At 39.3% G+C, this 12,027-nt stretch overlaps 2 protein-coding genes across 2 annotated transcripts in view; one reads left to right on the top strand and one right to left on the bottom strand.

Moving 5' to 3' along the window:
• The window catches only part of LOC126094461 (katanin-interacting protein-like), a 338,835-nt gene extending 332,112 nt beyond the window's left edge, over positions 1–6,723 (bottom strand). The window contains exon 1 of the mRNA XM_049908844.1: positions 6,480–6,723. Within this exon, the coding sequence (XP_049764801.1) occupies positions 6,480–6,532 (53 nt within the window). The 5' untranslated portion in view covers positions 6,533–6,723. The remainder of the gene's footprint in view (positions 1–6,479) is intronic.
• Positions 6,724–7,096: 373 nt separating this feature from the next.
• Positions 7,097–12,027, top strand: part of LOC126095516 (WD repeat-containing protein 81) — a 308,162-nt gene continuing 303,231 nt past the window's right edge. The window contains exons 1-2 of the mRNA XM_049910301.1: positions 7,097–7,379; positions 7,465–7,591. Coding sequence (XP_049766258.1) covers positions 7,270–7,379; positions 7,465–7,591 — 237 coding nt within the window. The 5' untranslated portion in view covers positions 7,097–7,269. The remainder of the gene's footprint in view (positions 7,380–7,464; positions 7,592–12,027) is intronic.

Genomic DNA, 12,027 nt, shown 5'->3' with positions numbered 1-12,027 from the left:
CAATAATATTCAGAGTATTGCGGTGAAAATAACTAATATTGAAGGTCAAAGAGTTTATGGGCACAGCTGGGAAGCATTACATGAAATTACACTTGAAGCCAATATTGGCCTGTTATTACTGGCTGGTGTGTATAAATCGTATGGTGAATCAACAAAGAGTATGTCAGATCCAGAAACAGATAGACACATCTCTCCTGCCTTAATGTCGCTGCAGTGGTTCTGCTCCATCTCGCTTGTGTTACACTTCAATGACAAGTCTGATCAAAGAGTAAATGACAAGATGGCACCTGTAAGAGTTCCATGGGATAAGTTGGTGGAAATACTTTCAAAACTATATCATCCCGGCACAAATGTAACTGTGGAGGAACAACTCATGGCTTTCCGAGGATGCTGTCCATTCAAACAATATGTACCAAACAATCCCTCAAAATATGAGGTAAAAACGTGGATACTGTATGATAGTGCCTACTTCTATGTTTTGAAAACACAAATCTATACAGGACAAGCACCTGAGAAAAATCAAAGTATAAGGGTTGGCATGAAGCTTACAAATGGGTTAAAATGACAAAATGTCACATGTGACAATTTCTTTACATCACATTATATGCATTAGGCCAAGTGCTTCTCAAAAGACATCTTACAATGCTGGGGAGGGAACACACAGCTTGTCCTGATGAGTACAATGCATAACAGTGAGGAAATAAGCAACAGAAAATACAAGGAACCTAAAATGGACTATAATGCAAGTAAGGGAGTGGTTGACATAGTGGATCAGCTTATTGGCACCTACACATGCAAGAGGAAAACCAACTGCTGACCAATGATCATCTTCTGCAACATTACCGATATTTTTGCCTACAATGTTTCTTGCTATTGGGAGAAATAAACGCAGGATGGAACAAAAAATGTTCATTACAAAAGAAGAATATTTGGGAAGACTACTATAGTTACTCCTTACACTGAAGCTAGCAAAAAACTGCCACAAAATGAACAGTCAGCGCCCATTGTTAGAAGAATACAAAAAAGAAGTCCATCAACACCAATTTCCAGTGGTGACAACCAAAACTGCAAACATGCCAGATGCAAAGTTTGTCCATCAAGTTGTGATAACAAGATGCTAATGAAGTGTTCAAATTGAAACAAGCATGTCTGTAACACACACATTATATTCCACTGCCCAAAATGTGAAGTTCTAAGTTGTGCGCATGCATATTTAATTACATAAAATCCTTGTGTATTCTCATATTTCAGAGGAGTATTGCTTATTGATAGCCGTAGAGTATAAATTCGCGGAGTTGTTAGATATTAGCAGTAGGATGGATAGGGTGTGTGCGTGCTCTTTGTGGGCACAGGAGGAACTGGCCGTGGTTCACGAGCAGTTGAGCGTGCTGTTGGCCATGGTCAGTCGCCTACAGGCTGCTGCCTCGAGGTGCAGCGACGGCGGAGGGTCTGGCGCGTCACTTGTGACATCCCAGGTGTCGCTTGCTGCGTCCGCTGACTCAGCCACCGAGGCACCTTCTAGTGTACCCGGCGCGTTGGGGCCACCCTCACCTCAGGGTGAGTGGCAGACTGCAACACGTTTGCGTCGCTCGAGGCGGAGGGTCAATGTGGAGGCTGTCCGGCTGGCCTCGCCCGTTCATCCTGTCAGTGGGCAAGTGGCCGCTCCTTCAGCAGGGCCCGAGCAGGCACACGGGGGCAAGCTCCAACGTTAGGCAGGTGATGGAGCCCCTTAGGGATATAGCGTACAAGGCTGGAAAGAATTCCAACATGCACTCGGTTTGTCTGCCGGGGGGCCTCATCCAAGATGTGGAGGCAGCCTTGGCTGCGGCTATCGAGCGTACGGGGTGCAGTCGTCTGCAAGTAGTTGTTCATGTCGGCACAAATGATGCCTGTTGCTTGGGTTCTGTGGCGATCCTCAGTTCATACGGGCGGATGGCGGATTTGGTGAAGACCGCTGGCCTCGCAAGTGGGGTGCAAGCAGAGCTCTCTATTTGCAGCATCGTACCCAGAGTGAATCGGGGTCCTTTGGTTTGGAGTCGAGTGGAGGGTCTCAACCAAAGGCTTCGTCGACTCTGTGATGGTCTTGGCTGCAGATTTCTAGACTTGCGCTATTGGGTGGGGAATTGTAGGACGCCCCTAGATAGGTCAGGGGTGCACTACACAAAGGAAGCGGCTACTCGGGTAGCAGAGTACTTGTGGCATGCACATGGTTTTTTTTTTAGGCTAGGCAGTAGTGCGAGGTGTCCTGATGAACACTCACCAGTCGACGTGCAGGCAGGGAAATCAGGACGCGCTCAGTGTAAAGACACTTCAGCTATCAAGATATTAGCAGTAAATTTTCAGAGTGTTCGGAATAAAGTTCCTGAATTTACTGCCCTCCAGGAAGCGTGTGGCGCACAAATTATTCTCGGGACTGAGACCTGGCTGAACCCTGAGATAGGAAGTTCTGAAATATTTAGTGAGGGTTGGAAAGTGTATCAGAAAGACAGATTAGACACCAGAGGAGGTGGTGTCTTCATTGCAGTTGACAAAAATATTGTGTCTACTGAGGTCGAAGTAGAGTGTTATTGTGAAGTTATCCGGACACGTTTAACAGGGCTAGGGGAAATAAAGTTAATTGCTGGGTGTTATTACCAGCCATCAGGTTCCACCGTGACAGTTCTAGAATCATTCAAAGGAAGTCTACATTCTGTATCGCAGAAGCACATGGATCATGCTATATTAGTCGGAGGCGACTTCAACCTACCTACTATAGACTTGGATGTCTATAGATTCATTACAGGTGGTACAGACAAGCCGTCGTGTGAATTACTTTTGAACACATTATCCGAAAACTGTCTCGAGCAGCTAAATCGACAGCCAACGCGTAATGGAAATATTTTAGATCTGGTAGCCACAAACAGACCAGACCTCATCGACGGCGTCAGTGTTGAGACAGGGATTAGTGATCATGATGTTGTCATTACGACTATGGTTATGAAAGTTAAAAAGTCGGTCAAGAGAGTATTCTTACTAGAAAGAGCAGATAAACAGTTGTTAGCATCCCACTTAGTAAATGAATCGACTTCATTTACTTCTGGTACGATGGACATGAAAAAATTATGGGCAAATTTTAAACAAATTGTAAATCATGCATTGGACAAGTATGTGCTGAAAAAGTGGGTTACGAACGGAAAAGGCCCACTGTGGTGTAACAGTACAATTCGGAGAATGCTCAGGAAGCAAAGGCAGTTGCACTCGTGGTACAAGAAAGATCAGGAGAATGAGGACGGGCAAAGGTTAGTAGAGATTCGTGCTGCTGTAAAAAGAGTGATGCGCGAAGCATTCAACCACTACCACCATCATACCTTAGCAAAAGATCTTGCTGAAAACCCAACGAAATTCTGGTCTTATGTAAAATCGGTAAGCGGGTCGAAGGCTTCCATCCAGTCACTCACTGATCAGTCTGGCCTGGCAACGGAAGAGAGCAAAACGAAAGCTGAAATTTTAAATTTAGCATTCGAGAAATCTTTCACGCAGGAGGATCGTACAAACATACCGCTGTTTGAGTCTCGTACAGATTCCCGTATGGAGGACATAGTGATAGCGATCCCTGGGGTTGCAAAGCAGCTGAATGGGTTGAAAATAAATAAATCGCCAGGTCCTGGTGGGATTCCAATTTGGTTTTACAGAGAGTACTCTACTGCATTGGCTCCTTACTTAGCTCGCATTTATCGCGAATCTCATGCCCAACGTGAAGTCCTGAGCAACTGGGAAAAAGCACAGGTGACGCCTGTATATAAGAAGGGTAGAAGGACAGATCCTCAAAATTACAGACCAATATCCTTAACATCAGTTTGTTGCAGGATTCTTGAACATATTCTCAGTTCGAATATAATGAATTTCCTTGAGACAGATAAGTTGCTGTCCATGCATCAGCACGGCTTTAGAAAGCATGGCTCCTGCAAAACGCAACTTGCCCTTTTTTCGCACGATATCTTGCAAACCATGGATGAAGGGTATCAGACGGATGCCATATTCCTTGACTTCCGGAAAGCATTTGACTCGGTGCCCCACTGCAGACTCCTAACTAAGGTACGAGCATTACGGATTGGTTCCCAAGTATGTGAGTGGCTCGAAGACTTCTTAAGTAATAGAACCCAGTACATTGTCCTCGATGGTGAGTGTTCATCGGAGGTGAGGGTATCACCTGGAGTGCCCCAGGGAAATGTGGTAGGTCTGCTGTTGTTTTCTATCTACATAAATGATCTTTTGGATAGGGTGGATAGCAATCAGCGGCTGTTTGCTGATGATGCTGTGGTGTATGGGAAGGCGTCGTCGTCGAGTGACTGCAGGAGGATACAAGATGACTTGGACAGTATTTGTGATTGGTGTAAAGAATGGCAGCTAACTCTAAATATAGATAAATGTAAATTAATGCAGATGAATAGGAAAAAGAATCCCGTAGTGTCTGAATACTCCATTAGTGGTGTAGCGCTTGACACAGTCACGTCGATTAAATATTTGGGTGTAACATTGCAGAGCGATATGAAGTGCAACAAGCATGTAATGGCAGTTGTGGGGAAGGCGGATAATCGTCTTCAGTTCATTGGTAGAATTTTGGGAAGATGTGGTTCATCTGTAAAGGAGACCGCTTATGAAACACTAATACGACCTACTCTTGAGTACTGCTCGAGCGTTTGGGATCCCTATCAGGTCGAATTGAGGGAGGACATAGAGCAATACAGAGGCGGCCTGCTAGATTTGTTACTGGTAGGTTTGATCATCACGTGAGTGTTGCGGAAATGCTTCAGGAACTGGGGTGGGAGTCTCTAGAGGAAAGGAGGCGTTCTTTTCGTGAATCGCTACTGAGGAAATTTAGGGAACCAGCATTTGAGGCTGACTGCAGTACAAATTTACTGCCGCCAACTTACATTTCGCAGAAAGACCACAAAGATAAGATAAGAGAGATTAGGGCTCGTACAGAGGCATACAGACAGTCATTTTTCCCTCGTTCTGTTTGGGAGTGGAACAGGGAGAGAAGATGCTAGTTGTAGTACGAGGTACCCTCCGCCATGCACGGTATGGTGGATTGCGGAGTATGTATGTAGATGTAGATAACTCTATTCTAATTTTTCCGTGATTGACGTTATACGCTAAGCAAAACTATTGTGCAACAGCTCGTTATGGGACAGAGCTTACATCATTGTTGAGATTTTAGCACCCTCTGCCATGCAATTCATAGTGGTTTACAGAGTATAGATATAGAGGTAATGCTGTAAAATTTGTTTCTATTATAGTAAATACATCTACATTTAAAATTATTTTAATTTTTAATGATTTATAATCATCATGTCCTTTAAATACCATACCAGGTCATTATAACCTGAAAGAGCATATTTCTATTACTTTTTCACAGAAGTTAACAGCGTTAAACTCTTTGTGATATGTGTGATATATGTTACCAGAATAGAGCTCTGAAATAGATTTTATCTGAGCACCTGAGTGTATCTGTCCATTTGCACTGATCAGTGCATGAAATACGCCAGTAAAGTAGTGATGTTCACATCTAATACTGTAAAATTATAGTTAACTTGTTATAGGGTTATTTTAGCTTACAGCAAGTAGAATTATCATCCTATCCCAACCATCTCAAAACTGAAAGAAATTTTTCACTCATGTTCCAGAAAAAAATGAAACCCTCAATATAAAAATTCAAGATTTCATGGGGCTTTTGGCTGAGCAACAGGGCAGGGGACTGCAAAATAATATGTGAGCTCTATGACAGTTTTGGTAAATTTTAGGACAGTTTAAAATTGAGACTACTAATACTGTAAAATAATTGTGAAGTCTGAATTAAGAATACACCATATTGTTAAAATTTCAAGGCTCAGGCTCTATCATTTACCGGTTTTATGCTTTATGAGACTGAAGTCAGAGCAAAATCAGTTTCGACAAATATTCCAAGTTTGTGACTGCAATAATTTTTAACAAAGAAAATATGTGTGCTAATTAATAGTTGCACATATAAATGGCTCATTATCAATTCTAACAAGATGCAAAAGTTTTTTCTGAGTGTTCTAGTATGTATTACTACTTCCATTTTTTTTCTGTTTTGGTGACAATCCCTAAATTTCAACTTTTTCCCTTCCCAGAAACAGAAAAGTTTCGCTATGTCATTCAGACTTCTCCGCAATCTTTTACAATCCAAATGGCTGTAACCACAGCATTTGAAAACAATACAGCTCTACAATCACTAAGGTACTATGAAATGTAAGTAGTCTTACAACCTGTTGTCATAAAACTTTAAACATTTAGGCAGTTTTCGTATTCGGTGGCAAGGGCTCTCCCAGTTCTTCCTAGCATTCTTATGAATAAAACTAGCTTCTGGAACGTCAGATTTACTATAGGTCTCCTTGTTTGGATAAAATTATAAATATTTTCATTTATATATACTTTTTTTACAGAAAAATCTTTATAAGATACTGACAGAAACTTACGCGGAAATTTCTTCGAGCCACTTCGGCACTTTCTTGAGCGACGAACTGTCCATTGGCTTCTTGGCATCATTTATTTACTATTACATAAGTTTCTCCGAATACTGTTCCAGAGACGTGGAGATTTTTCATCCAAAATAACGCTCGCGATGTCGCCGAAGTACCATTGTTGAAATTATTTGTTACGTAACCAATGTTGGCACCAATACCACTCAGTTTACATACGTTCGTAGTGTTGTGCAGTCCGTTACCATGACAACCAGGAACTGTCGACTAATCGATCGATTTGTATAATTAAACGAATTATATAACTCCATAATTGCGAGATTTGACGTACTAATCTGTAGCGTGTTGAATCAAATATCACTAAAAATCAAGTGAGGAGTTATTTCTAATATTGAATGTTATTTATCTGTTTCAAATAGGGCCACAAAAGAACGGTTATTTTTCTGTGAAATCATCAATAGTTTCAACATTTACTTCGAAATAACTTTTTAATGTTGAGTGTTTGTTTACACAACAAGTGGAACTAAACAAGTACAAGAATATCTCGCTTCATTTTGAAGCTACATTGTAAGACACAGTTGGCTAACCTTGCCGAAACAGCTGATGCTTGACGACTGAAGCAGTGACATTTCGCTTGTCTGTTGTGTATGTTTTCAAACTAGTAATTTGGTTCTGGCATGTTTTCATTGTCAGACGGGTACCAAAAGTATTATATCAGTGCAGTATATAGCTTTAATCAATCGTGTTGCATCAGCGGCTAAATGTGATCGCGATATTATATTTTGTAATGGAAACGGCGTTTTTTGTAGCAAATACATTCTCTGTACCTGACAGCTACATAAAAACAACTACTGTAAGTGATCGTGTACTTGTGGCGGTACACCATTCATGGCTACAGTAAGTTCCCAGTACTTTCATTACTAATTTTTGCTTGAATTCCGTTCACAATATGCAATATTCTCGTGAATTTTACAATTTTCAGCTCTCTGATAAGGACGCACCAACTTCCAGAATTTATTGTGCATGATGTTCTACTACCGGAAGAAGTTAAGATTCTCTTGGAGCAAGGAGAAGATCTTGGTCCGCACTGGAAGAAAATATATGTTAGAGTAAGTTCCATTTTATGTGTTTGCTGCAATGTTCTGCAGTTTCCCCAAGATGTTAATCGTTCATGGTGTTTGATACTGGCTGTCAGAAATCTGTGTATGACAAATTGACGTTCTCTAAAAAGAAATAGAAAACTAATAAGACCAAAACTCTTTTTGTCAGTGACTGATATTTCTGTCAGGAAAATAGTGATCAAAACATGATCTTGTACTGAACAAGAGGGTATTTGAAATCCAGCTGTGATTTGGATGTTTTTATTGGTTCCCTGAGTCAGTGGTGTAAATGATGCGATGTACGTACCACAACTAATATCTTGCCCCATCCTGAACAAATTGACTAGTTCTTCTTCAGTTGTAGTGGGTTTTACGATCATTGTGGAATGCAGACATAATTTGTCAAATGTAGAAGTGATACATGGAACTAATTTGTAGCTGTCATGTTTTTATTTGTGTGTGTATCTGCCATTCAAGATCTTTGCTAGAGTGTCAATGGTTACTGGTATCTGTTTTAATTGCATTGTTTCTATTGCATACAGAATTTTTCCAGTAATGTGTTAAAAAGACCTAAGCAGTTTTGTGTATTATGTTGCTTGACATAAACATCAATGATGGAGTTACTCAAATCAAAAAGCCTTTGTAACATAACAGTCATGAATTAAACATATAGTATGGACTGTTGAACCCTGTTGTTTCCCTAATTATAGTTGTCAAATAATTTAGTTTTTACTTATTGTGATTGCAGTTTCGAACATTACTCCTCATTCATGCAGAAGTCTCAAATACAATTACCTCACATGTGTAAGTGAGGCCACTAGTCAAAACATAAGTGAGTACAAGTAGTGTTCAAGTCATCAAGTACACAGATGAAGGCTGTGGATCCATCCCACATTAAATTATTGAAGAGACTGGGAAGTTCTACAAAGTTTCCCAACATTAAAGTACACAGCATTTGAGTGCTAACTTATTCAATATGGGAAGTGAACTTTTAAGTTAAATGTTTTTGTATTTATAGAATCATAATTGAGGACATTAGGCGACAGAGACCGATGCACTAGCCCAGCCTCTGAAAATTAGCTATTAAGTATCTGGCAGAGGGTTCATTGATCCATATTCAAGCTTTCTCTCCACTGCTCCATTCGCAAACAGCATGCAGGAAAAATGAATACTTAAATAGTTTTGTGCAAGCTCTGATTTATTTTATTACAAAGATCAGTTCTCCTTATGTAGTTAAGTGCCAAAAAAATATATTTGGATTCAGAGGAGAAAGTTGGTGATGGACATTTTGTGAGAAGGCCCTGCTACAGTGAAAAATGCCTTCGTTTTAAGACTGCCACCCCAACTTATGTATTATATATGTGGCACTCTCCCCCATACTTCATGATAATAGATGATGGGTTGTCCTTCTATGACAATTTTTGATTTCCTCCATCAAGCTCTACATGATACGTATCCCAGACTGTACAGCACGAGTCCAAAAGATGACGGACAAGCATAGTGTATGCAATGTCTGTAGTAGACCTGTTATATCTGTTAAGTACTTGGTTCACTTTTCCCACATTATATGTGTGTGCTCATTCCTATTTAAATTATTCATAATTGTAGTCTGTAAATATTTAACATAATTGGCAGCATTTAGATGTGAACAATTTATCGTGTAGGCTAACTGAAATTTAGTGGTTTACTTTTTGTACATGTGGATGACCTCACATTTTCATTATCTACATGGTGGCGATTCTTCTGGAATATGTTGAAAACCTTAAATTCTCTGGGAATTACATTTCACCTGGAAAAAAGGGAACTCTCAGGGAATACCAGGAATTACATTAAATTTCAGCCAATTCTGCGTTGTCAAACTAGCATTGGAATTTAATTTTATTGAGTTTTGTAAATCACAAATTTTAAAATACTTATTATTTCAAAATATGTTAATTCCATGAATATTATTCCATCTAAATTACTGGTGTTTGAAAACTGCAGTCAAACTACTACTTATGGCCAGTATACCTCACCCAAGAGTAAACAAGTTGATATTTCTGATTCTCAATTTAGAGCCAATTTCCACTTTTTGCAACATAAAGATATTTCATCTAGACTCTTGAAGGAAAATGTAAACTCTCCCGAGAAAGTTTATTAACAAAGTTTCAAGAACCGGCTTTAAATGATTACTCTAGGAATATACTACAACCCCCTGTGTATTGCTCACAAAGGACTCATGAAGATAAGATTAGAAGAATTATGTACACGCAGAAGCATTCAATCCTCCTTCCCACGCTCCGTACATGAATGGAACAGGAAGGAACCCTAATAGCTAGTACAATGGGACATACCTTCTGTTGTGCACCTCACAATGGTTTGCAGATTATAGATGTAGACTTCTAAATCATTTTTCAATTGGTTTTGATCTTCTGGTTGCTTTACTAGATGATAAATGACTGCATTATCTGCAACACCATGTAAGAGGTCTCCAAAAATTGTGTCTTAAATCATTTATATAGATTAGGAAGAGCTGATGGCCTATAACACTTTCTTGCCGAACACTATCTATCACTACCATTTTATTGAATGACTTTTTGTTAGTTACTACAAACTGTGACCTTTATGACAGGAAATCGTGAATCGTGTCATAGATGTAGATCCTCCACAGGCACATAGTTTGATTACAAGCACTTGCTAGTAACAGTATCATAAGCCTTCTGGAAATCTAGAAATATGAAGTCATTGTTATATCACCTGTCAATAGTGCTCATTACGTCATGAAAATAAATAGCTGGTTGTGTTGCATATGGATGATTTTTCTGAATGCATGCTGACTATATATCAGTAGATAATTTCTTTGAGGTAATTCATAACGTTCAAACACAGTATATGTTCCAGAATCCTAATGCGGATCAATGTTAAGGGGTAATGTAATGGAAAATGTAAACATATATTTAAAAAATCATTACAGCCATTTTTATTAATGTACAAATCTAAAATTTTGCATGTGTAAAGCAAAAGAACATAGGCCTATATATAAAATTTTTCAGGACTAACATTTTGGCAGAAATCTGAATTTTTAATTTTATTATTATTTTTTTTTTTTTAGAAAAGCCGTAACTCAAATTCTAATCATGCAATTAGAGGTTATAAGACTACTGAACTACAGTTATTAATTCATGCTACAAATTGTATCATTAACAGAGTTTTTAATTTTGCACATCCAAAATTAACTTTTTTGTACATACAATCGTCTAAAAATGAGAATGTGTAAGTGCAGAATTGTGTATTTTTTAGTTCTAGGGAGACAGCAACATGCTGCGAACAGGTCCTGAAAATTTCATAGCGTTATCACACATACTTTTTGAGAAAAGGCTTCTAATAACATAAAAAATGTAAAACGGAGAAAATGAGGTTCAAAGATTTTCTTCTCATACGTGTACATGTAATAAGCTTACCTCAATTTTAAAGTCCTCCATACTGATACTCCCCATCCTCCAGGTTTCTCATCTCTCCTCTTCAGATGTGCCTGTCCTGTATTTGCAAGTAAGACACTGATATATTAGCTTTCCTGACCCTGCTCTCGTCGATGGTGTAAAATGTTTTTGTTGTAAACACACCAGGATCTATACCGGCTCTCTTCAGCTCTTCAATTCTGCCATTATTTCTGTTACTGTAACATAAAACTGCATCATAGACACCTGTTTTGAGTCTTTTAGTCCACAGAATGTCCTGTTTGCGCACCTAATCCAAATTAAATTATTGAGGCTTTCATTTGCATTTTGTGTCTTTCTGTGAAGGCACTTCCTCAATAAATCAGGGTTTGCAAGAAACCTGAATGTCGCCTTAACTACATTCACAACAGGTTCTGGTAATGAGTCTTTATGTGAATACGTCTCATTTTTGTTGTTGAACTTACACCAATCGTCTTTCAGACACAGATAGTGCATTGGCGTTTGGTAAGTGGATAGTCTGTGGAAAAAAATTGCCCACACAGCATGCATCATTGCCTCTAAATTATGGGTGTTTTTCCTGATAGTTCTCTCATAAAATAACTGAAGAGAATCAATTTCTTTCAGAGTAAGACTGCCTTTTCCTCCTAGTGGTTTTCCATCCTCAAGTACTTCACCTTTCTTCTGTTTCAGCAAGCAATGAAGCCTACCACCAAGCCTCTTTTGGATGTGGCCAACACATTCCAACTTTTCTGTTGTTGTGTTGTACAGAGTTTTATCTGTTACAGCTTTGAACGAAGAGGAGTCTGCATCACCAAGGTATTTAGTATATCTAACACCATACTGGTTCTCAGATCTGGAGAATATCCTCACAACTGCAGCAGCCTCCATGGCCCCACTTGAGCCACTAAAATTTTTAGAGCATGCCACTGCATGCTTTTCTTGCCACAGTTTCTCACTGTCTTCATTGTTGGACGTTTTCCTTGTTGCACACTGGTTGCAGCATTTAGA

This window comes from Schistocerca cancellata, chromosome 8 (assembly GCF_023864275.1).
Source record: "Schistocerca cancellata isolate TAMUIC-IGC-003103 chromosome 8, iqSchCanc2.1, whole genome shotgun sequence".
NCBI classification, from domain to species: domain Eukaryota; kingdom Metazoa; phylum Arthropoda; class Insecta; order Orthoptera; family Acrididae; genus Schistocerca; species Schistocerca cancellata.
The sequence above is the reverse complement of the archived record's forward strand: the minus strand, read 5'-3'. Positions and strand labels throughout refer to the sequence as shown.